This window comes from Aulonocara sp. 'chitande type north' Nkhata Bay, linkage group LG16 (assembly GCF_057382095.1).
Source record: "Aulonocara sp. 'chitande type north' Nkhata Bay isolate Kocher_YH1m ecotype deep benthic linkage group LG16, A_spYH_male_GT1.1, whole genome shotgun sequence".
NCBI lineage: Eukaryota > Metazoa > Chordata > Actinopteri > Cichliformes > Cichlidae > Aulonocara > Aulonocara sp. 'chitande type north' Nkhata Bay.
In genome coordinates this window covers 37,691,948-37,717,181 of record NC_141359.1, presented here as the reverse complement: position 1 = coordinate 37,717,181, position 25,234 = coordinate 37,691,948, and the positions used below count along the sequence as shown (strand labels likewise).

General features: G+C 41.3%; 1 protein-coding gene across 4 annotated transcripts in view; it reads left to right on the top strand.

Moving 5' to 3' along the window:
- The window catches only part of adarb1b (adenosine deaminase RNA specific B1b), a 129,269-nt gene that overhangs the window by 94,295 nt on the left and 9,740 nt on the right, over positions 1-25,234 (top strand). For all 4 annotated transcript variants that reach the window (XM_086265538.1, XM_086265539.1, XM_086265537.1 and 1 more), the window contains 6 exons: positions 8,085-8,159; positions 11,110-12,035; positions 15,535-15,649; positions 18,169-18,337; positions 18,484-18,635; positions 21,702-21,870. In XM_086265538.1, coding sequence (XP_086121664.1) covers positions 8,132-8,159; positions 11,110-12,035; positions 15,535-15,649; positions 18,169-18,337; positions 18,484-18,635; positions 21,702-21,870 — 1,559 coding nt within the window. In that variant the 5' untranslated portion in view covers positions 8,085-8,131. The remainder of the gene's footprint in view (positions 1-8,084; positions 8,160-11,109; positions 12,036-15,534; positions 15,650-18,168; positions 18,338-18,483; positions 18,636-21,701; positions 21,871-25,234) is intronic.

The window sequence follows — 25,234 nt, the reverse complement described above, 5'->3', positions numbered from 1 at the left end:
GAACTACTTAGCTGAAAAGGTTTTTCTTCTTCTGTGTGCCTGTGCTCTACCAGCAGAAATGTTAATGTAAAGTACAAACCAGCTGTTAGCGTGGTTGTTTCATGATCACAATGATGTTAGAAAGCAAACGTGGTTGAAAATAGCCATTTGGTGCTGGCTTAAGTTACATAAACGAAACATTAAAACTAGCTATTTTCTGCTTAAGTTGTTAAGAATTGAAGTGAATACTAACTTTGTCAATAGTTTCTCCATTAGACTCTTGAAGGTGAGTCTCCAAGCTAACCCATCGCTTTTGCAGGCATTACCAGCATGTATAAGTCTATGGACAAGCATAGCTCCCATTTCTGTTTAAAGACTCTCTGCAGTTTATGAATTACACACTCTGAAAATGACCTAGCACGCATTTATAACTCTACAGCAAATGTCTTCATAAAATTGTTTGGTTTTTTTGTTTTTTTTTTTGAAGACTTTTCAGTGTAAAGTCAGAAAGGTCAGTCTTTTTCTTTGTTACATATATGTTTTGTGATTTCATCCCTCAGAGGATTTTCTCATAAGTCATCTTCGGTAATTGTCTTGTGCTAAACATTCAGGTAACTTTGCTTTACAGATCAGAAAAGCTACATTCAATACAACCACAGTTCTCTGCCACGCTTTCAATTTGTTGAATAATTCTGTTTAAAGGCTTTTGTTTTTACAGAGTTGCATGGAGTTTGGTCAGCTCACAACATTAAAAATAATGAGACTGACCTCGCCTTTTGATCTTTAGGACATGAATTTTAAAAATCATCACTTAACCAGGGCAGTCACCATTACAGGATTCATTTCTCCACTACTGCAATAATGTCACACACTGCAGCGCTGCCTTTAGGTTTAAAGGTTGGATTATAGAAAGGGAGACAAAAGATAATATTATGACAATAGTAGATTTATATCTATCTGGAGAGCGATAGATTTTTCAAGCAAAAGATTTAGGCTTGGATATCAATTACTGTGCACCCCCATGATAAAATAATCAGATATATTTCTCTGAAAAGATTGTACTTTTATTAAAAAGCACATTCCAGCATGCATTAGATGGCAAACCAATGAAAAATAAAGCTGAGAAATAGTAACAAGATCATTAATACCAAGAATTAATCTAGCACCAGTATGATTCTGAAGATTAAGGACTTTTTGTCTCGGTAGCCCTCAGCAGTGTGGAGATAAGTTGGTTCATTGCTGTATTTTTGCAAGGATGCTTTTCTTGTGTCTGCAGGTGACAGGAGCTAAGTGGGGGGGTTGTTTTCAGAGCTTGTCTTGCTCTTGTCAACACAGCAGCATGTCAGGCTGCTGAACGTTTGAAGGGGGAAGCTTTTGTCTTTTAATATGCTGTTAATGTAGTCTGGCTGACAGTAGTAGATTGTCTCACTGGGCCAAAGCACTGGGTGGTGTCGCTGACGCTTTCTGCCAACACTGCAAGCTGAAAAATTACGGGAGGCATGAAGTGCTGAATGAATTGCTTTTAAGTAATTTCATCCATCAAAAAAAAAGCAAGATGCAATGTTGTTGTTTTTTTATGACAATTGGAGTTTTCAGGTTCTGCCTGCGTTCAAAGCTTTTCGAGCTACTTCTCGATACTGTCAGATAACATTCAAAGACAGACATGAAGAGAACTCGTAGCCTTTTCTTAAAAGCAGTTTATTTTCAATTACAGTGCAGCTACATATCTCGAGTGAAAGGGAAGGACTCAAATAAAAGGAGATAAGGGCTTTGAAAATCCTAGCACCTTCCCCAGCTTCTGTACGATCACACAAAAGATCAAACCTTTCATTTGAGACGACAGTAGAAACCTGACTTTACACTGACCCATATCAGAGGCTATCATGTTGTCATTGGGACCAATTAGAAACCATCATTTCATCCGTGGGGCAATTGCCATGCCATCACCGATACAAAGTGTAACTTGTGTCCTTTTTTGATACACATTGAGGTTTTTTTGTAATATTTTCTTTGCATTTAAACAGCCAGCGTCTGCGATGGAAGGCGGACGCATCGTGCACGGGATTCTTTATCATTTAGAAAACACGAACTAGTCGTGGGATTGTATTCCTCTGAAACATGGACAGGTTCAGATAGAAACAAATGAGTGAGGATATGTGAAAGGCAGAGCAGTGATGTAGTTTAGAAACATTCTGAGTAGAATATAGGGACGATGAGCGCAGAGCTTACCAGTGCCCTTTAAACCTGTCAGCTCAGTTCATAAACCACATGCAAGGGTGGACAGTACAACATACAGAAAGGTAGGAAATGGCTCCTAAATCATTTTGACGCAGCTTAAAGCTATTTAATGTTCACAGTTGCATAATTCTAAGCTAGTAAATGCAGTAGTTCAGGGTGATGGACCTGCCTGGATTGGATGGCACTGGCGTCAAAAATGAAAGCTGACTGACCACCAAATAAAGACGCCAAATACCGAGACTTGAATCTAAAGAGGCACTCGGAGTTCTTGTATGCGCCCTGCACCCTGCTCATCAGGCAGATCTGTGTCCCAAGCATTTTAAAAGCCCTCGCTCACCATTTGCAGTGAAAGGTCAGGTATACAAGCAAAGACTAGAAAAGTCAGGCAGTATTTGACGAGTAGAGGATACTGAACATCACAGTTAATCCCATTCTGCCACTGAGACACAGCACTAAGGTAATGTGTACACAAAGTGCATGCCTACAGTTTTTCAGGGCTCCTGTTTATCAGAGGTTTGAGCATAATATGATTAAAGAGCGTCATGATGTTGTTGTTTACTTGGAGAGAGTTGCCGACAGAATTCAGCACAATCACAGATTCAGTGTGTTGAATATGTGCCCTGTGTTCTTGTACTGGAGAGAATTTATCCGAAGCTCAGAGCTGAACCACAGCTTACTGTCCGGTAACACATCTATAAATGCCTACTTGCCCCACACACTCGTTTGTTCTTGTTGTCATGTCTTTTTATGTTTGTCATCCTCTCTCAGAAGTATCGGGGGATCGGCTTCATCGCTTCGATATCAGTGATTCTTTTTCATTCGCATGTGGGATTTAAGTCTTAATACATGTGTGCCCAATTTTCTTTGATAGGTTTTACATAAAAAGCATAGAGATCCAGTTTCAGACGGTGCATTTTTGTTAATTATTAAGTCGGTCTTCCATGCAAGCAAAATGATTTGGTTAGAAACCTCAAATCATGATGGAAAATCTGCCTACACAAGCCGTCATAGGCAGTTTGTTTTAAATGGGATGAACCCCACGGCCTGCCAAGGGCAGACCTTTCCATCTCCTTCTGTTTTGAAGGAGATAATGATTCTCTTTTACTTGGAATAGGATTGCATTTTCTATCTCTCTCATCCTGCGTTCCTCACTCACCTTTACCTTTCCATCGCCCTGTTCCGCTTCCCCCTCACCCCGCCTCCTCCCATCAGTCGGCCACTGCGGGTACTCCCTCCACAGTGGCGATGCTCTATCGCTCCGTCACAGTGCAAGCGAGGGATGAGAGACAAATCAAAACCACCTTATTTCCCCTTAGTCCCTCTCACCATGCCAGATTGAATTTGAGGCTTTTCATCTTTCTCATCTTTCTCTTTTCCCCGCCTCCCTTGGCGTCCACTCAGAATTACCTGGAACCGAACCATCTCGCGACTTGATGACACACAATCGTTTATGCGCGTGAGGCCAGATAGTTGGCAGCCCTCGGCTCAGGTTCTTTTGGTTCGTTTAAAATTTTGTACTTCAGTCATGTGCGTTTTAAAAAACGGTCAATACCAAAATCCGTGACACCTTGCCTTTTCCAGTGTCTTGTAAATCCTCATGCATGCAAATGTCCAGATTAGTTTTGCAGGCTTTAATGTCCAAAAATGTCTGATCTTTAAAAGAGAAATGTTGAAATCCCATAAGAATGCCTATTTTTATATTCTCGCAGCCTTCTTGGCTCATTCTATATGGGGTTTAAATCCTCTTGGTACTAAATAAGATTTATATAAATCAATTTTTATTTTATGATAAAACATATTTTTGGCTGCATTCCAGTGGTAAAAATTACTTAGTTGTCTGTCATATGCAAAGTGCATAGTTACAGTTGCTACCAAGCCATTTATAATGTTAATTATAGAGTGTATCACACTACAAAGCATCTGCATTTCTCAGGGCATGGACACTTATTACAGGTCTGTCAGCTGTACATCCATGAAACGTGTGAAATTCCTCCACATCCCAACGGTGCACAATTAGATTGAGATCTGGTGATTGGAAAACCAGCAGCTTGAACCAAACGATACAACGCAGGATTGATCCATGCTTCCACATGGGTTGGGCCAAATTACAATCCAAATATCGCAGTCAGAAATCAAGACTCATAAGACCAAAAATGTATTTCCTATTTTCTGTTGTACAATTTTGATGAGCCCATGTGAAGTGTAGCTTGAGTTTCCTGTTCTTAGATGACAGGAGTGTGCTCTTATATAGTTATAGCTCTTATAGTTACTGTTAGTGTTGTCCTCATGTATTTTCAGAGCTTTCTCTGTAATTGTTTCTATTGGAAAATCCCAGCAGATCAGCAGTTTTTGAAACACTCCACCAACCACCAAATTCAAAATCACCGAAGTCTCCTTTCTTCCCTAATCTGGTGCCCATATTGAACTTAAGAAGGTTGCCATGTTTAAATATCTACTTTGGACACGTTTAACAGGTAAACTTAATGATGTGGTGAGTCAGTACAACACGTGCATTTATACCTGTGGCTAACTTAGAAACACCTGGTATGCATGGTTTTGGATGAGACCTTGGGCACCATGTTATTTCTAATAAAGTTGATATCTTCAAAACTGGGAAATGATGTGTAGATATCACTGTAAACAAGAAGAAAAACATATACATTTGATTTGATCTGATAGGCCAGTAACACATTCACTTTAGGCACATTAACAAATCTACAAATGTTATTTTTGACAACTGTAGTCGATTTTTACTGTATGAATTATTTTTGTGAAGCTGTCATTACTGAGCAGACGTGAGCACAGACATATTTAGAAGATTTATGGCCAGGGTGGTCTGATCTGAAAATCAAAACTGACAGACGCATTAGCATCGCCTGCTAATTAGACTGCACAGCAGTGTGTGTTGGAGGAATACGACTGACAAAGTGAACTGAATGGAATTTGGTTTTGTACTTAGACAAAATGACTCTAATTCATTTACCCACAATTGGCCAATCCTCAAAATGAAAAGTCTGCAATCATAAAATCATAAAGCATGGTGCGGTGCAGAAGTAGAAACTTGTAACTAGCTGGTCTCGCGTGTCGATGTGATTCTCACTTGCTACATGAGCATGTGGGGGGCCGTGACACCTGGCTTCTGCTACCTGAGAAAAATGACTCTCATCTCCCTCTCGGTTGGACTTACTCCCACCCATCCTCCCTTCACCCCACCTTTTCATTTTCAATTATGGGTTGGAATATGAATCTTTAATAGGGTGATAATTGTGCTAGCATATTTGCTGTCACCCACCATTAGGCCAGATTAATTAGCCCATTTAGTTTAGCTTAAGAAAGTGTCTAGCTGAGGAATGGGGGCACTGATGGGAGGCGGGCAGAGAGTAGAATCAGCACAATCTGTTCTATATCATAGTGCCATCTTTTTCCTGCTTTCTTTCCCTCTCTTTGTGCTTCTGTGCCTTTTCCCCCCTTTGCCACTTTAACTCTTTTTCTCATCTAACAAAGTCTGTTAGTCTGTTTCATCAGCTGCTCCCGTCTGCCCTGCTCTCAGCAATATTTTCTGTCGCTCTATGAGTTTTCAAGTGGTTGGTGGGGAAATTGATGGTGCAGTCGAGTGACACAGTTGAAACTTTCTGCAACTATTAATTCTGTAATTACCAGTATAGCCAGTGGTGTATTTTTCTTTCCAGCCAACCTAGTTTTCTAAAAGTGACATTTTTGGAGATGAAAAATATGTCAATTAGGTTGAAGTAGTTATGAAACTGATTTATCTGGTTGATAAAATTAAATTCAGTCAGTGGTTACTGATTTCCACCTGTCCAAGGTGGTGCCTGCTGCTGGAAAGCTGAAATAGGTTCTTCTTCTACTCATTTAATACACAGAAACACATTTTATACTTAAGTAAATGAGCTCCCACTTGAACAAACTGATGCAAATGGGTTTTTTTTATTACGGTCATGGTGATTTTGCTTTGGGGCAAGGCCAAAACCTCTTTTTGTATGCATGAAAAACCCTGCTAGCAGCAATCAGAACACAGAATACATTCACAGAAATACTGATGAAGATGGCATCGCGAATTGTTTCACGAATGGAGACCAAAAAACATCTAAAAGAATAAATATTAGCTTTACAGTTTTTAAGTGGCTAGAAGCCACTGTGACGGGGAAGCAGCTGAGGTGGTCTTTTGGCATCTGGTCCCTCTGGAGGTCTTTCAGCCACGTTCAACTGCGTGGAGATTCCAGAGTGGACCTCAAGCCCACAGAAGAGGTTTATATATATCTCATTTTAGTCTGTCACCTATCACCTTCAGGATCCCTCAGGAGGAACTGGAAAGTCTTGCCAGGGAGATGGACTCGTGCTTAGCTTTCACTTTACAGCTTTTTTCTTTTTCATGTGATGTAAAAAGGTGGATTTTGAAATTAACATTAACTGTCCAGCATCTCATTTTTTGTTTTGTTTTTTGGTCTTTTTTATATTTCAAAGTTTTGAAACTAAATTATTTAACTGTATTTGATATTTGTGTGTGGAGGTGTATATGTGTGATTTACTTAGATATTGTCTGTGCCTGTCGAGTGACTGGATGAAGTTAGCTAGTAGCTAAATATGGAGATTACTGTTCTCAAAAACATTGGTGTCGCGGAAGAGACTGAACTGAATTTATGATAACTATGACCAAAAGAAATGAACATGATTCTGAGGAGCTTGCAAGAAACTATGACGAGAAAACACAAAACATGACCTGAACAGATTCACGAAATACCTGAAACCTGACGTGACGTGAAGGGAGGACAACAGACGCACCGACCCTGAACAGAAGAAGACAGAGAACTTAAATACACAGTGGAAACACCTGGGGAGACACAGCTGACACAAATGAACATGACGCTACAGGGGAAGTGAAACTAAACACACTGAACATGGAAACACTAGACCCTTCAAAATAACACAGGAAACATGGAGAGACAAAGACACAACAACACGAGCTTGACAATGGAACATGGAACTTTTGGCATAGAACACAAGACCAACTCGCTAGGAGAGGTAAATGGAAACAGGTAAGGGAGACGATGGCACGGGCATAACGAGACAGACTTCACAGAAGACAGGAAAAGACTGATGGAGACCTAGAAGAAGCATAAACCAGACTAAGACTCAACTAAGACACACTAAATAATAATACTGAAACTTAACATTATCTCATAATTATTCAAAAACACAAAATAACTCAACACAGACCCAGCCCCTGACAGCTGGTCCTGTGGTGGGTTTAATCTCCTCACACTTTCTGCATGAAGAGAGGTGACGTAGTTCCAAATGCCTGCTTATTGTTGGTCCACACATTTTTTTCTCTGGATGGAATCAGACACTCGTGAATCACCGCAAACTGAAAACTAGTGAAAAGGCAACCATATAACCGTATAAGCCAACATTTCAGTTGCATGCAACCATTTGATTCTATGTTAGTGTGAAAGTAATGCTTAACAGGGCTTTAATCGCACTCTCCACCTTGGGATAAGTTGTGGGTGTATATGTGGCAGCAGAGTGACTTGGCCATGTCACTAGCTGTATATCTCTCAGCAGGCAGTAGGAAATGAGGTCTAATCGGAGGGATATTAAAGTCACAATAGACTGCTCCTGCTATTAAGGCCTGTCAGCCCTGGCCTCCTCTCTCACCTTGATGTCGCTCAGTCTCTGAATATTTATATGTCTACATGAGGGGCTACTTACAGAGTGAAATGTGTGCACGGTTCTCTGTGTGCGTGTGTGCTAGAAATTTATCATGGCCGTAGCTGCCCGAGCTCTTTGAATATGTTTACGTGCATCATTCTGTCTGTGCTCATGCAGTCCACCTTCCTGTCCTCCCCCAGGTGCAGCGGGTGCGAGGCTGCTCTCAGGTCAGAGCAAACCTGTGGCCATGGATGTGGATGAGGAAGAGAATATGAGTGAGTCGGCTCGGATTTTCTCATTTGTCCGTCTGTCTGTCCGTGTTCCTGTCTGTGCGGTACATTTAAATGTCTGCTTGTACTTTTGTTTCCCTTCTTTCTGTCCGCCTGCGTGTCTTCCCTTTTACGTCCCTCTGTCTTCCTCTGCTGTGTAATCAGTGTGGACACAGTTTGGTTGCTTACATAACGCAAGTGTTTTTTCTAGCGTCTAGTCCACATTTTTAAAGCGAATCGTCTGACATGCTAGGACAAACCAAAACTGATGAGAATTAAAACTGATTTTTTTTTTTCAAAGCGCCATTCGTACTCGTGTTGTGAATTATCCTCACCGAGGCACAAAGCAACACGTTCACACGCAAATAAATATCGCTAATGCCGCTGAAACTTTTTAGAGGACAGCTAATCATTAAATCTGAGGTGCTCCAGGCCACACTTCAGATTCTCTCTACCTCCATCTCTTGCTTTAGAAAATCTTTTCTGCTCCAGTTTGTTGAACTTTAATTAGAAACTTTGGTTTGAACTCGGCAGCCGAGGCAGCCGAGCACGGAGACACTTGACAGAGTTTGTTCCCACACACCTACAACCATTTTGAGCTCATATTCAAAGGTAGCTGCCATCCCTGTAGAGCCCTAACTTCCGATTCTAATGAACAGTGGTGTCATACTTGCTGTTTCTGCCCTGCAAAGAAGCATGTTATGTTGCTCCATTAAGTCAAATAAGCAGTTGCAAAACAGTCTTTGTTGTCTCCCACAGCCTCTGAAGCCCCTTTCTTACATTTTTACTGCCAGTCAAAAGATGGATTTGAAGATAAAACAGCCCGAGCTCACAGAGCCCCGTTTCTTTAATACAGAGGGAACACCAGAGGAAAGCATGAAAGAATTCCTAGCTTTTATGTGACAACCTTAGCAGCTCTCGAAATTCTTTAATCACATGAATCATCCCAAATCAAAACCTCAACAAACAAGTTACTCTTTGAGTGAAGCTGCAGTAACAGGCTGCAGTATTTGGTTCACGCAGCCCTCGCTGAGGATTTCAGCTCTGAAAGAATCGGGCATATGGGATTCTTTTTTTTTTTTTCTTTGTGTAACTAATGGATGCTGATTACACAAACGCTGGCATGATAATGATCACAACTGCATGTGTGTGCCATATTTCAGTGCATGGCATCGTGGCTGTTGCTCCATCGCTTATTGAGTATTAGTGTACATCTATCCTGAAAAGTTATGACTATAAAGTGAATAGAACGAATACAGTGAATTGTATGTATTCAATAAATAATTTTAGAGTGGGGGGAAAGGGAGCTCTAGATTTTTCTATGTGCCACTTGTATGTGTGCAGCATGCCAGACTCCTCATTTTGGGTTTTTTATGTTTTTAGTAGCTTTTTGGTCCATTCATACCATGAAACATGGCTAACGAGGTTTTATTACTACTAAATGTTTGCATTTGTATCTTTTATGCAATTATTTTCATTGAAAACATCAGATTTTGCAAAGAAATTGCAAAGAAACTAAATAAGCCAAGCGCTGCACGCTGTACATTTTAAAATGTATTTAGTTTATATTATGTCCTGGTTGCTAAACCACTCAGCTAACGCAGCGGTATCTGTGGTGGTTAAAGATCAGCAGCACAGGCCGTACCTCACAGATTATCTCCATTCTAATAGGTTATAGTTATTTTTGGCTACAGCTGTGCACAGTTGCCCACCTCCTTTAATTTGCCAAACATGAATATCACTTTGCAGAATGCATGAACAAACCAAACAATATTGCATGTTTTCAGCTCATAAAATGAGGGATGTGCATTTTGTGTTCATGATCTTAGGAATATTTATTTATTTATTTATTTTTTGGCCTTGAGACGTGTCAGTCGCAGTATGCAGATGGTACCGGCATGTCATTTTGCAACCTAAACACTGTGTTCTCTGACAAGCTCCATGGGGGGGATCTCAGAGGCGCAGGGTCTTATGAATGGCACCTCATTAGAAGCAGTTTTTCAATTCAGATTGTCCTCATTTTAAATATGACAGTGATTCTTTAAAAAAAAAAATCTCATCTAAAAGGAATAAAGTGCATTTTAACCTCCCACCGTGTCACCAGTCAAGAATTTAGGATCCTGCAGTAGGTGGAGTCTTCTCCTTCTGCCTCTTTGATGTACTCTCCTGTTTGCCTGGTCCTCAGCTCCTCCCCCTGCACTACTCCCCCTGCACTCCCTCAACCCAACCTACTATCCCACTCATGCACACTGCGGCCTCTCTTTCTCCTGAGTACCGCAAGGAGTAACCTATCAAGCCTTTGCTGAAGGATGTTATAAATGAAAATTTTTGCCAATATTCCATCCACTTTGTTAACTGGATTCAGTGATATGTGTTCCCCAGAACGGTATATATCTCACTGCTGTGGTTTAAAACTGAACACTGGAAGCATTTGTGGGTTTTCTACGTGAATTCAGTCGATTAAAAATTAATAGGAAAAAGGTCTGTTGGCGTGTGAGTGTGTTTCTGTTGAGTATCGATACGTGTGCTTGTATGTGTGTCTTTATGTTTGAGACCTGCAACACTGTGAAACCAGAAAAATAGATCCTTTTTCTTAGTATAACAATCTTAAACTTTAATTGTGAAAAAAGTAACATTTTGATTTCCAATTTAAAGACTCCTTGATCAAAAAAATAAATAAAATGAAGCAATACTTTTATTCAGAAATTTGGCAAAGATACAGTTTTGAGCATTTTTCAAGGTCAAAACATGTACCGATGTTCTGCTATTTGTAGTTATATCATAGGTATATCTTAATTTTTTTGGAGGTAGTTAAAAATTCAGCCTCTCTTGCAACTTGACACAGGAACACAAATCATTGGTTCAGTTCCAAAGAGTGATAAAGGAATCTATAAATTTTGCATTTACAAGATCCTGCAACGAAGGCGTTGTAAGTTACTCTTTCTGGGCACCGCAGGTTCAAGCAGCACCGACGTAAAGGAAAACCGAAACCTGGACAACGTGTCCTGCAAAGACGGGGTGGGAGTGGCTGAACAGCTCCCCAATGGCAGTGGCCTGGGCAGTCGAAAGCGACCGCTAGAAGAGGGAAACAATGGCCACACGCATTCCAAGTTCCGGGCTAAGAAGCGCAAGAAAACACCGGGCCCGGTCCTGCCCAAGAACGCTCTGATGCAGCTGAATGAAATCAAACCAGGTCTACAGTACAAACTGCTGTCTCAGACAGGCCCGGTGCATGCGCCAGTGTTTGTCATGACCGTGGAGGTCAATGGACAGATGTTTGAAGGCATGGGCCCAACAAAGAAGAAGGCTAAGCTAAACGCAGCTGAGAAAGCGCTGCGTTCCTTCGTCCAGTTCCCCAACGCTTCAGAGGCGCATCTGGCCATGGGCCGAACGCTGACAGTGAACACAGACTTTACATCGGATCAAGCTGACTTCCCCGACATGCTCTTCAACGGCTTTGAGACGCCAGCCGCGCCGGAAGAATCCTTCTATCTGGGCTCCAACGGTAGCAGCTCCCTAAATTCACTAGGGGAGTATCCACTGCCCACACCACCTGGCAGTGTCCTTGTCCAGCCCCCACTGCCCCCTCCATCTGCATTCAGCTCGCCCTCCAGTGGCAAAAACCCAGTCATGATCCTCAATGAGCTTAGGCCAGGTCTCAAATATGACTTTGTCTCAGAGAGCGGTGAGAGTCACGCCAAGAATTTTGTGATGTCAGTAACAGTGGATTCACAGACATTTGAAGGATCAGGGCGCAACAAGAAGCTGGCTAAAGCCCGGGCAGCGCAAGCCGCCCTGTCTGCACTGTTCAACATGCAGCTAGACCAGACACCATCTCGGCAACCCATACCAAGAGAGGGATTGCAGCTTCACCTACCCCAGGTAAGAGGTTTCTTTTTTGAATTCAAACAGCCAAAGAAACACGTCATCTAAGGATTTTCTGATTGCATCCTGCCTTTAGGCTCTTCATTATACATTTATATCTGCGACAGACTTGTTATTAAAACCCTTATTATAAAAAAAAACATGTGCATTATCATATCTCATCATAAAACTATCAGATGCACCAGTGGGTATCAGTTAAGCAGGACTGTTTTATAATGCATAAGGATAAACAATAGACTCGTGCTTCCTCACATACTGTTCCACTAAATGCTTACATAGGTCATGAGTTACATTGTGGGGCGATCGATATGAAGTGTTGATTTTGAGAAATTGCAGATAAGAACATGATTATTGCTGGAAGAATTCAGAAAATTATGCACTGTTTTTAATTCCAGGGAGCGATAGCTGATCCTAGATCTTTTCCATTTCATTACTTGCCTTTGAGGAAATCCAATTCCATATCAGGCCAAATTTGTCTTTGTTACAGTGGGGCAAAAAAGTATTTAGTCAGCCACCGATTGTGCAAGTTCCCCCACTTAAAATGATGACAGAGGTCAGTAATTTGCACCAGAGGTACACTTCAACTGTGAGAGACAGAATGTGAAAAAAAAAAATTCCATGAATCCACATGGTAGGATTTGTAAAGAATTTATTCGTAAATCAGGGTGGAAAATAAGTATTTGGTCAATAACAAAAATACAACTCAATACTTTGTAACATAACCTTTGTTGGCAATAACAGAGGTCAAACGTTTACTATAGGTCTTTACCAGGTTTGCACACACAGTAGCTGGTATTTTGGCCCATTCCTCCATGCAGATCTTCTCGAGAGCAGTGATGTTTTGGGGCTGTCGCCGAGCAACACGGACTTTCAACTCCCGCCACAGATTTTCTATGGGGTTGAGGTCTGGAGACTGGCTAGGCCACTCCAGGACTTTCAAATGCTTCTTACGGAGCCACTCCTTTGTTGCCCGGGCGGTGTGTTTTGGATCATTGTCATGTTGTCACGTTTCATCTTCAAAGTTCTCACTGATGGAAGGAGGTTTTGGCTCAAAATCTCACGATACATGGCCCCATTCATTCTGTCCTTAACACGGATCAGTCGTCCTGTCCCCTTGGCAGAAAAACAGCCCCATAGCATGATGTTTCCACCCCCATGCTTCACAGTAGGTATGGTGTTCTTGGGATGCAACTCAGTATTCTTCTTCCTCCAAACACGACGAGTTGAGTTTATACCAAAAGGTTCTACTTTGGTTTCATCTGACCACATGACATTCTCCCAATCCTCTGCTGTATCATCCATGTGCTCTCTGGCAAACTTCAGACGGGCCTGGACATGCACTGGCTTCAGCAGCGGAACACGTCTGGCACTGCGGGATTTGATTCCCTGCCGTTGTAGTGTGTTACTGATGGTGACCTTTGTTACTTTGGTCCCAGCTCTCTGCAGGTCATTCACCAGGTCCCCCCGTGTGGTTCTGGGATCTTTGCTCACCGTTCTCATGATCATTTTGACCCCACGGGATGAGATCTTGCGTGGAGCCCCAGATCGTGGGAGATTATCAGTGGTCTTGTATGTCTTCCATTTTCTGATGATTGCTCCCACAGTTGATTTTTTCACACCAAGCTGCTTGCCCATTGTAGATTCACTCTTCCCAGTCTGGTGCAGGTCTACAATACTTTTCCTGGTGTCCTTCGAAAGCTCTTTGGTCTTGGCCATGGCGGAGTTTGGAGTCTGACTGTTTGAGGCTGTGGACAGGTGTCTTTTATACAGATGATGAGTTCAAACAGGTGCCATTCATACAGGTAACGAGTGGGGGACAGAAAAGCTTCTTACAGAAGACGTTACAGGTCTGTGAGAGCCAGAGATTTTCCTTGTTTGAGGTGACCAAATACTTATTTTCCACCCTAATTTACGAATAAATTCTTTACAAATCCTACCATGTGAATTCATGGATTTTTTTTTCACATTCTGTCTCTCACAGTTGAAGTGTACCTCTGGTGCAAATTACTGACCTCTGTCATCATTTTAAGTGGGGGAACTTGCACAATCGGTGGCTGACTAAATACTTTTTTGCCCCACTGTAAGTCAGTTGTTGTCAATTATACGTAGCTTTAAAACTCAAAAAATTGCAAAAGTGGGAAAGACAGAAGTCTAATCACTTAATCAAAACTGAGACTGGTTTTGTAAGCAAACGGAGGTGTGAAGTTTCAAAAAATCAGCTTTTCTTCCAACACTACATATTGGCCAAAGATCCTTGAATTAAAGGCTGTTAATAAAATAACTTGACTAGTGAACTCATTCCACTGTAGCTTGTTGAGTTCGAATTGATCCGCCTGTCAAGCTCTTGTTGTTCTGCGAGGTTATCGTTGAAATCTCATTCACACCAGGTTAGCAGAGACTAAAGGAAGGCGGTACCTTTAGATGCCGCTGTAGAGGTGACTGGCAGTGTGTGAAGAGAGATAACACAGGCAGCAAAGCTAATCAGCACGACACACTGTCAACAGTCCCCTCCCCGAAGCCTCCTCCCTTTTCTTTACTCGCGCTCTCCACATGTCAACTGTTTCGTTCAGCAAGCAGCCCGTTTTAACGATAGCGCCCCCACTAATTGCTCTATTAATTCTCTGTCGCTTGATATTTAATTTCTGCAGCCTGTTTCCATCTGCCATGGTATAATGGGTCATGTGCCGCTGCATAGAAACTCCAACCAAACCAAAAAAAATAATGATAATTAATTTTTTTTTAGAAATGATTCAGTATGCAACAAAGAAAATATTAGACAGTAGCTTATTACCAAACCATTCTGGACATGTTTTGGTGAAACGCGGAGGAAAGTTGTGTATTTTTTACACCCCTAGAGAATAAAAGTCATAGATGACCTTGGCGTTCGGAAAAAGTCAAATGGTCTGGCTACGAGCGGGTGACTCTGAAGTAGCAGGGAAGTAAAATTGGGACTAATTTTCTTAATTTGCGATCACCCAGCCGTCATCTCTCCTCATGCTTGTTGTCATTTTCCATCACATTAGTGATGAATAAAGAGCAGCTAGGGGAGCCGTGTCCATGAGCAGAAGACTTGTGAAGTTCTCACATAACTTGGACTCGATTTTTAAACCTTTGTGGGGTGTCACCGAGCATCTGTTGCTCAGGTTTGCTTGTTTGCTTTGCTCTTCCTTTTTTTTTGCCGTGTGATTCACTGTCACGAGGGAGATGGTAAATTATAGCTGTCAGACAGAACTCAAACAGCGTTGCTTGAAAGATGGTTAGGTATACCTCAGGGGGTCAGCCTAGTTTCACTTGTTGCTGTTTCAACGCTCCGAGTGCTGTTTGAAGCCGAAGCTAACACTGTGACAGGTACACAGTGCTCTAGGGGAGGATAACATCAGACATGCTTTGTAAGCTGACATATCTGACACAAGCTCGTGTTTGTGTGTCTGCATGTGTGCATGGCTTCCTGTTGTTCTGTCTGCCTTTGTGTGTGTGTGCGTGTGTGTAATTCCAGGTTCTGGCTGATGCGGTCTCTCGCCTGGTTGTGGATAAGTTCAGTGAGCTGACAGACAACTTTACGTCCCCGCACGCACGGCGAAAAGTGCTGGCAGGCGTCGTCATGACAACAGGTAAGAGTGGAGGAAGAGATTATTGGCACGTTTGTACACAGCAAAGGCTGTTTCAGAGCATCATCAGAGGGAATTTGTGGTTATAAGCCCAGAAAAAGCAGCTGACAACAAATACAGCTGAAGGCATATTTACTGGATGCTGGATGCTCATAGTAAACATGTTTTTAAAAAAAAAAACCCTGTGAGCCAGAAGGTTCAGGCTTCAAAGTGCTCTAAATGCTCGCTTACGGTTTTTCTGTCTCACTTAGAGACGATATCCCTAATGTGGTCATCTCAAACACCAACCTCAAGCTGTGAGAACAGAAACTCCACCCGCCTGCTGTTTAAAAGCTACATTTACAGATGAAAGTTAGCTTAAAGAGAAGAGGGCGGAGTCAATATACCTTCTTTCAGACCAGGATGAATAGAGGAGCTGCAAAAATGCCAAGGAAATATGGAAAGGCTGTATTTTGAACAGTGATTCATATGAAGCTGCTCTGTTAGAGTAAAAGAATAATAATGAGCGTGGTAGGTCCTGGTTAAGATTTTATATTTGTATAGCCTTATAATGTGTCCTTGATTATGTATTTTTAATCATATGTGACAACTTTAATAAGTTTGACATCCGTTGTTTTGTATCAGCCTTCAAACAGCCAGGCAGTACTTCAAATATTTAATGTAGTTAAATAAAATTATTTAAGAATCATATTAATAATCTAATAATATCATAAAAATGCAAATTTAACATCCATTTGTTACTATTTTAAAAACAAGTTTCCATAAAGCTAGGCAACACTGCTGATAGTTTTTGCCATCTGAAGCAAAATCGTCCTTTAAAACACAAAATACAAGACTGCACATTCCCAGACGCACTCTCCTGTAGCATGCATTACAACAGACGCTGCCCACCTGACAGTACCGCACTCGCACAGTCTGTAATTTTGATTTGCTTATTTATTTCTTGCCTCAGAGCATAAGCCGACCGCAGCCGAGTGAATATGTCAGTTTTATTTATGTTCTTCTTTTATTGGAATTTGAGCTGTGAGTATGTACCGAATGGTAGTTGTTTATTTATTTATGGGGTTGATCCCCAACAGTTTTAAATTGTTTAAATCTATACAAAAAATTATTTTCATTTTTTTATATTAATGTCTGCGTTATTAATTTGGAGCATTTAATACATTTTAATTTCATTTTATTTATGGTCTTCTTGAACTTTAAGAGAAAGATTTTAGTTATCATGATATATAGCAATAGCGACTGATATGAAAAAAAAATCATTAAAAATTGCTGCACCTGTATAATAACTATATAATAAAAATATTCAGTTAATGTATATGTGTGATGGTTATGCATATATTAAATAAAAAACAGTCATTTAGCTGTCTGGCCTCCACCTTTACTGTTTTATCTCTTGCTGCTTTTGTAACAGTGTTGTTGGATGCAGGAGGGAGCTGCTTTCAGCTGGAAACAAAACTGCGTCCATGAGTTATTCAGTACCAAAAAGAAAGCAGACACAGTCCCTGAAACGCTGTGGAACATTTAGCAGCTGTATTAGGTAGATAATTCACTCAAGGTGTCAGACAGCAAAAACAGCTGAAAGAGGCTGAATTCTGGTAGCCTTGATTCAAAAGAAATGGGAATCTTATCCATAGCTGAATTTGTGAAACAGGGTATGAAAACCAGGCTCAAGTCCAACATTTTTTATGTTTTATGTTTCTTCAAATTTCAAAAGATTAACATGCAAAAAAATTCATGTATCCATCTTTTTATTTTCTATAAATTTCTTACTTAAAGAAGTGAAACTGTGTCCATTCTTTGAATTATTGCGGTTTAGTAACGACACAGATGCAGAAGTAGTCGCTTGTAGCACATTCAGAAATGATTTAACTTCTAATAAAAAAACTCCACCAGTTTTACAAGAAACCGTCGATCAAACGCAGTTCACACATCGTTATCACCACAGGCCAAAGACAGGAAGGTTCAGCATCATCCCCAGGGGTGCGTTGCTGCTCAGCTGGGGGGGGGGGTTCCCCTCATTGCCGAGAGGCTCGATGAGGATTCGGGGCACTTTTTATTTCATGCATCAGAAACAGTTCGATAAACTAACCCATTTTTTAGACATAGTTTTGAGAGATATTTGGAGACAGTGAAGTTAAGATAGCAAATACTGGAAAGCTAAATTGTTCATGATTGCATCACTGTTTTCATGCGCAGCTGGGATTCTCAGCTTTTCGCATGCCGCGCCACGTTGACGTGTTATCCTGACTACACGATCCTTTCTGCCTCACTCTCAAACTACAGTTCCCCACCAATTACTGCTTCAATTACACGTCTTTCCATGCCGTCACTTTGCCTATAGCATAAACACAGTGACAAGGACATTAAACCTAATTAAGCTCATCATGTGGTTGCTACAGTAACAACTTATAAGCTAGTGTGTAGATGTTTGCAGTGTGACTTCTCGAGGGCATAAGAACAGAATTTATAGTGTTTGCATTAGGAGCACGAGTCCTAATGCGGCTCTGTCCTCCAAACAGGCACAGATGTGAAGGAAGCACAGGTCATTTGTGTCTCCACGGGAACCAAATGCATCAACGGTGAGTACATGAGTGACCGCGGCCTGGCACTCAATGACTGCCACGCTGAGATAATTGCCCGACGCTCGCTCATCAGGTACCTCTACACTCAGCTGGAGTTCTTCCTCAGGTCAGTGTCAATTTGTTTATTTTTTTGATAATCTGATGAAATCCTGCAGCTCTCTGTTCTTCTAGACTTTGAATGTCCGTTTTAAATACAGGTTTTGTGACATTTGTCTGCCTCTGTTTCAATTTCTCATTGATCCGTGGTTATAGCAACAACAAGGAGGACTACCACAAATCAATATTTGTGCTGTGTGACAAGGGAGGCTACAGGTTAAAGGATAACGTTCAGTTCCACCTCTACATCAGCACCTCTCCCTGTGGAGATGCCAGGATTTTCTCTCCACACGAGGCCGGAGTGGAAGGTACGCAGCCTCGTGTCTCCTCCCCAGCTCAGCTCTCACGTGCTTTTAGTTTAGTCTCGTCCAGTTTAGTATTCAGTGTTGACGACAGGTTTTGTTTTTTTTAATTTAATTTAATCTGTAAAGTTTTCCTCTCGTGCTTCATTTCAATTAATTAGAATTTTACTCCACTGTCCAAATACACATTACAGACACATTTAAACAAGGCAGTAGTAATTATAGCTTTTTGTCATTCTCTGTCTGCCGCTATCAGTCTTTCTGCCGCCCAGCACACCCACACTGTCTGTCTGATTAACCTCCCTCTTACTCCTGTCAGAGAGTCTTCCGTTGCACATGGCAGGCTGAATAAAAAACAGCCACATTCAATTAGTCACTGAATAGATGGCGCCTGCTGGTGGAACAGCACAAAACTTTGATAACATAATAATAAATAACGGGTCACGCTGGGTGGGAGCCGTTTTTACTGCCGGTAGAATAACTGACTGTGGCAAAAATCACTCCTGTTTACTATACAGTCTATTATATACTTAAGTTTCACAATTGTATGTGTCAGAATTCTCAATGAGGAAGTCTGTCCACCATTAAGTGCTCACAAAAAACTCTACAGCTGAATAACAACTTAATGTACATGCCAAGGATGCAACTTTTTTAAGCTGCAGTTAGGGCTGCACGATTAATCGTTAGAAAATCGCGATCTCAATTCATACTTATGTGCGATCTCATTTCCAAATGACAACGATTAAAAAAAAAAAAAAAGACGACGACGATTGTACCGCATTTTGATCCGGGACGTAATCTGCATGAAAACAAGCGCTCACTCTTCCTGCTCAACAAATGACAAGGGCGGAGCCTTATACCACGTGATACAGAAGCTGGCTGCTAAAAAAACAACGGAGAGCACGTCAGGGATGACGAGAAAGTGACAGGAGAAAATCCGTCCCAGTCAACCACCCAAACATCAGTAACGGGAACCTTATACAGCGCTTCCCTATACACGTCGAACTCCCGCAGGCACAAAGAAATTACGGAGGCTATTACTTATCACCTGACCAAAGATATGGCTCCCATCAACACTGTGAAAACGAGGGATTTAGGAAAATGATCAACACCCTAGACAAACGCTACACAGTGCCGTCCCGCAACTATTTTTCTATTGTTGCACTACCTGCTCTGTACACGCAGTGTCGAGCAACGGTGGAGACGGAATTTCAAGCAGTACAACATTTTGCTGCAACAACAAAACGTGAGACATTTGTTGTTTTTATGTTTATTTATTGTTTTTATGTTCAGTCTCAACTGTTACAAAGTTGATGTGCAGTTAATAAGTGCAATAAATATTTATACTGGAAAAGAAAATGGTGAGAGAATCGTGACCTCAATTCTAAGCAAAAAAATCGTGATTCTCATTTTATGCAAAATCGTGCAGCCCTAGCTGCAGTGCAAAAACACTGAATTTAATACAAATGGTGGATCAGTGGTGTAACAGATTCCAACCAAAGCTTCTGTTTTTGCATGTTGAGGAGGTAGATTTTTGTTTATATATTAGCATAGAAATGGGGAAAGTAATTTTTTTGGCATTTGAGGTTTTATGTAACTTTTTTTTATAACTTTTTTCACAAAAACACAACCACAACAGACAAAACTTCTGTTTTAAAATGTCAAAGTCAAAACCTTGACTGACACTTTAAGAGTGTAAACAGGCAAATGCTTTATTCATCCCAAAGGATGGGATGTATAAAGCTGCCAAAGCATGCAAAACTTCAATAAAACACATTTAAAATCACAGAAGAAGAAGGTTACACTAAAGATGGAACTTGGTTAAATAGCAAATGCAAAAAATGGTAAATGGCCTGCATTTGTATAGCGCTTTACTGGTCCCTAAGAACCCCAAAGCGCTTTACACTACATTCAGTCATTCACCCATTCACACACACATTCACACACTGGTGTTGGCAGCTACATTGTAGCCACAGCTGCCCTGGGGCGCACTGACAGAGGCAAAAAAAACAGCGATTCAGTAAATCTAAAAACTGTGGTAAAGATTTTCTGTATCAGTCACTGTGGGAGTGGAGCTCTAACCGGTTTTAGACGAACCAGTTGTATATGCAGAGGACGGCCTGGATCCGTTAATTATCCACATCCTATCACAGCCATGGTCAGTTGGATAAGCGCTACATCAGCTGATGGAGGAAAGTTTTTCATGTTCCCGAAAATGTCAAAACTTTTAGGTTAACACACAAAAAACACATTTAATTTATTCATGATAATTTATTCATATTTTCTACAAATGCCTGCTATGGCTGAATCTATCCACCAGTAACACGTCTGGGATTAAACCAACTGTCAGTCGCAACTAGTGCCATCGTTTCTTTTCACGGCTCAGATTAATCTTCCTCCCAAAAAGTCCCGGAGCCAGCAATGTTCATACCGTGGTCCAAGAAGTGTGAGCGAGGCAACATCTCACCACAGCAGACCGTGAAACACATCAGACTACACCCACAGTGTTCCCCCTGGGTCTACTCAGCAAGTTGTTCATCTTATTGTCCAAACACCTCACATTCCCCATGATCATCCCTGAAACTGTTCTGGAGCCCAGTCGTTTCCTCGGTAGCTCCTCCGGGATTTCAGGCCTCGCCGCAGGCCATAGGGTGATCAGTGCAAACAGCTCATGGAGATATACATTAACAAGAGTCTAATATAAGGAAAAAAACACAAGTAGACTTGCAAAACTTGACTTGACAAGACTTGATAAAGGAAAAGTTTGCATTAAATCATGAAAATAAAAGAAATTCAAAGCAAAAGAGAGCTACTGCAACAGGTTCCCACTCAACAGCGTTTCCTCATTTTTCCTGCTTTTTAACTGAAGAAAAGTAGAATGACACCAAGAAACAGATTCACCCACACATTCACTTTCTTTAATGTTTCCTGATCAAACAAACTGTATCACTCTATCACCAACAGACTTCATGTTCCAAACATCAAACAAGTGTCACATAAAACTATATAAAAGAGTAAATTAAACTCATACTCCTCTCTTCCTTTATGTGCTTCTGCTTATGTGCCACCCAGACCAAGGAGACAGACATCCTAACCGGAAAGCGCGGGGTCAGCTGAGGACCAAAATCGAGTCCGGGGAGGGCACCATCCCTGTAAGGTCCAGCAACACCATCCAGACCTGGGACGGTGTTCTTCAAGGGGAGCGATTACTCACCATGTCCTGCAGTGACAAGATTGCGAGGTATTTTGGGATAAATTGAGTTCAGTTGTCGTCCTTAGAAATATTCAGAAACTCTGTTTCTAAGTACAAAGTACAAACCGAGGAGCCTTTCACGAATAAAACAGATAAAACAATATAAATAAACCAAAATATCAAAGTACACTTTAAAGAAGATTTTTTTTTCTTTCTTTGTCACAATTAAATATGTTAACTTCTATTTGTGTAACTTTTAGAGCAAAGGTGAAATCAGTTTTCTCAGAACTGGAACTGCGACTAGTACTACACTGGTTTCTGGCATGAAGGAGGCTGGAAGCTGAAGGTTTAAGTCAACACCATCAGAAATGTAAAAAACAGATGCTTCTGCACGTCTGTACATACCTACAAGTCTCCTGTTATACAGTATATGTGATTCCAGGTCACTAAAGATGATGAATTATATTAATAGAAACAATTCCATACATCATGGACATATTGACAGAAATGTCAATATCAATAGAGTCATGCTCCTGCAGGCTTTGCGTTACCCGTTGGGTTTTCTCCCATTCTTAGACCGATATGATGATTGAATTGCTTTCTGTGTGTTATTAGAAACCTTTAGTTTAGCGAAGGCTACATAAAGCAACACGTCATGTTTCAGCCCTGACCAGATGTGTTACATGAGACTCTTTTCAGGTGTTTTATTTTCCACTGCTTCAGTCGACTGTACAGCGCTTTATCTTTGCTTTGTCCATCCACCGTGCCATTTCAAGCCTTCCCGGGGTGTCAGGGACAGCTAAATTGATATACTGCCCCCGGGGCCATCTTTGCAGACACATCATAGCATCTTTAGTCTGTGTCCATGTTCAAGGCAACACTCTGCCTCTCTTGTGATGAACGGTGAAGCTTCTCCATAACTCCTCTCATGAGCCCTCCTCCTCTTCCTCTCGCTTTCTGTGCCCTGGATCATAATATTTTGCCCGAATGGATCGAGTGATTGAATGCCGAGTGTGTATTTGAGGAGGGACATGTCTACTGACTGGCAAATGCTGTTTGCACTACGTGAGCTGCCCTTTCACTGTGTGATTTAGATTTTATGTGGTGGTCCATCGTGGAGGGATCCAAGTCAGTAGAGGGCAAAATAAGGTGGAAGTTGGACGTTTTTAACTCTGACTAAATTTTTAAAGTTGACACGAGTTACAGATCAGTGCTGAAATCAAGAAGCAGAAAAAAATGCATGTAAGCAATTAAGGTATGAGTATCTTTCTTCCACTGTGAGAAACTATTATGCACGACTTGCGGCGCGACCTCCTCATGACACGGCTATTAGCCGTGTCAGAAATCCTCCACCCACCTGCCTCTGTCCCTGTGTGAGTGATAGTTAGCAACAGGGCTGCCGTTCAATGCAGCTGCTGACGGGCAGGCTTTGCCCCGTGCCCCCAGTGCTCCCTCGTTACACATTGTTTTCGCTCCTCTCATTTTCCTCTGATTACACGGCGTCGTTATGAACGAGCCATTCTCTGCCTCGTGTCTGTCCTTTGAATGAGTTCATTAGCATAAAGGCAAATTGTTCTCTCGGTTTTCCTCTTTTCTTTTGTTATTGCTGTAACAGCTCATCACGTGTGCTTTCTGACCTATTCTGACCCTGTTCTCATTTGAGTGTGTACAATCTGTGTGTAGACGCACAAAGCACGGTATTGGGGGGAGGGAAAAAAAGCGATAAAGCAATACAGTGATGTTTGACAGGAATGAAATTGAATGCCTCTCACGACATAACTCTGTGTGAGCGCGCTTGATTGTTGTAGCTTTTTACCCAGTGTGTATGTGTGTCCTTCAGAGGGGATACAGGTGTATATGTGTCACCGTGTTGCTGTGATGAAACAGCGTGAGTGTGTGTGTGTGTGTGTTGCAGCAGTTTGTGTATGGCACAGAATATTATAAAGCTGTTTGACTGGGCTGAATGTGTGAACATGTGCTTTCCTGCTCGCAGCTACAGTGAATTTAGATATTTTATTTTGCCCTCCCGCCGTTCCACACACGCCTTCTCACAAACGCGCACACAGAATATTGCATACGGAAACAATGGACCCTCTGTGTAGCCTGCGGTCTTTTGCATGTGTGCATATTATTTTTGATTGTTTTGGGTTCACATTGGTAATTTCACAGACTCTCAAACAGTCTGCCTGAAGTAAAAGGGAGAATGAGAAGAGCTAGCCAACCCTCATTTTGTAATGTTCTCCTAAAGACAAAGGGTAGTGATACTCACGGTTTTTCTCTCAACGTCAGCGAATGCAACAGGAACACCATCGCCAGTGATGAAGTTGTCCAATTAAGTAGCAGCATCACTTTTGTAACCAACACTTTTGTTCATTAGGGTTTTTTGTGCCTTGTAGCTGTGTTGTCAAAAACCTTCAGTATCACGAGTCATCATTGGAACTGATGTAACTGATGATGGTGTTCCTGCAACACTATCACAGTATAGATGCTTTGTTTTGAGTATAAATATAGACAGTGTATTGGTCCCACCCTTATTATCATATTATTGGACGTAATTACTCCGACGCCTCATCTCACAAACATCCTGTTAGTGAACTCGACTGGACTCTAGAAGATACATTAAAGGTGTTTTGATGCTGCTGGAGAGCACAACTCGAACAAAATTATGTCGACGAAATTATTGTGACTGTGTGCAATGAACGTTCAGTCTCATTGCCTTTGAAATGTTTGCTTCGAAGGCTGAGACTAGGTCTGCAACCACTCTCAGCCATCTGCAGAGTGACTTTGATGCATCAGGACAGCAATAAAATGGCGAAAAGACATTTCAGTGTGATGTAAGTTTGAGACTGAATTGGGTCAAAGTGGCAGTTACAGAGATTAACTGTGATAAATATGTGTAAATTTCAACTCTGTTGCCATTTCTTGCAAAGCTGCTGTCGTGTACATACACAGAAATTCACCTTAAAAGCTTTCGTTCAGAATCTCATAGATCTGACATGTTGCGCACAAGTCGTGCCTGTCGCTGCAGACGGTTCAGTGCATTAGTAATCTGTCTCTGTTTAAAAACTGGATTATAGATTATGGTTTGCAGTTTTATAAAAACCATCACCAATCTGTCTGTTTGGAGATAGGTTGCACTGTGCAGTCGAGTCCAGAGGTTGAGGGTATTGCATGCAACTATTTGCTATCGGTCACTGTTCATAAACTAATTAAATACAGGGACCGAGCAATCACCAAATATTCCTAGTAACGAGGTTGCCTCCCTGATTTTCCTCTGGTGTGACTGAAACATGGATTTTCTGCCATAATTTCTCTGTCTTAAAAATGAGCTTTTCATTCATCTAAATAGTTTTAGTGATTAAACCTTAACAGGAATATTTTGAGGCCAAAAAGATAAACCAGTTGCTTTGCT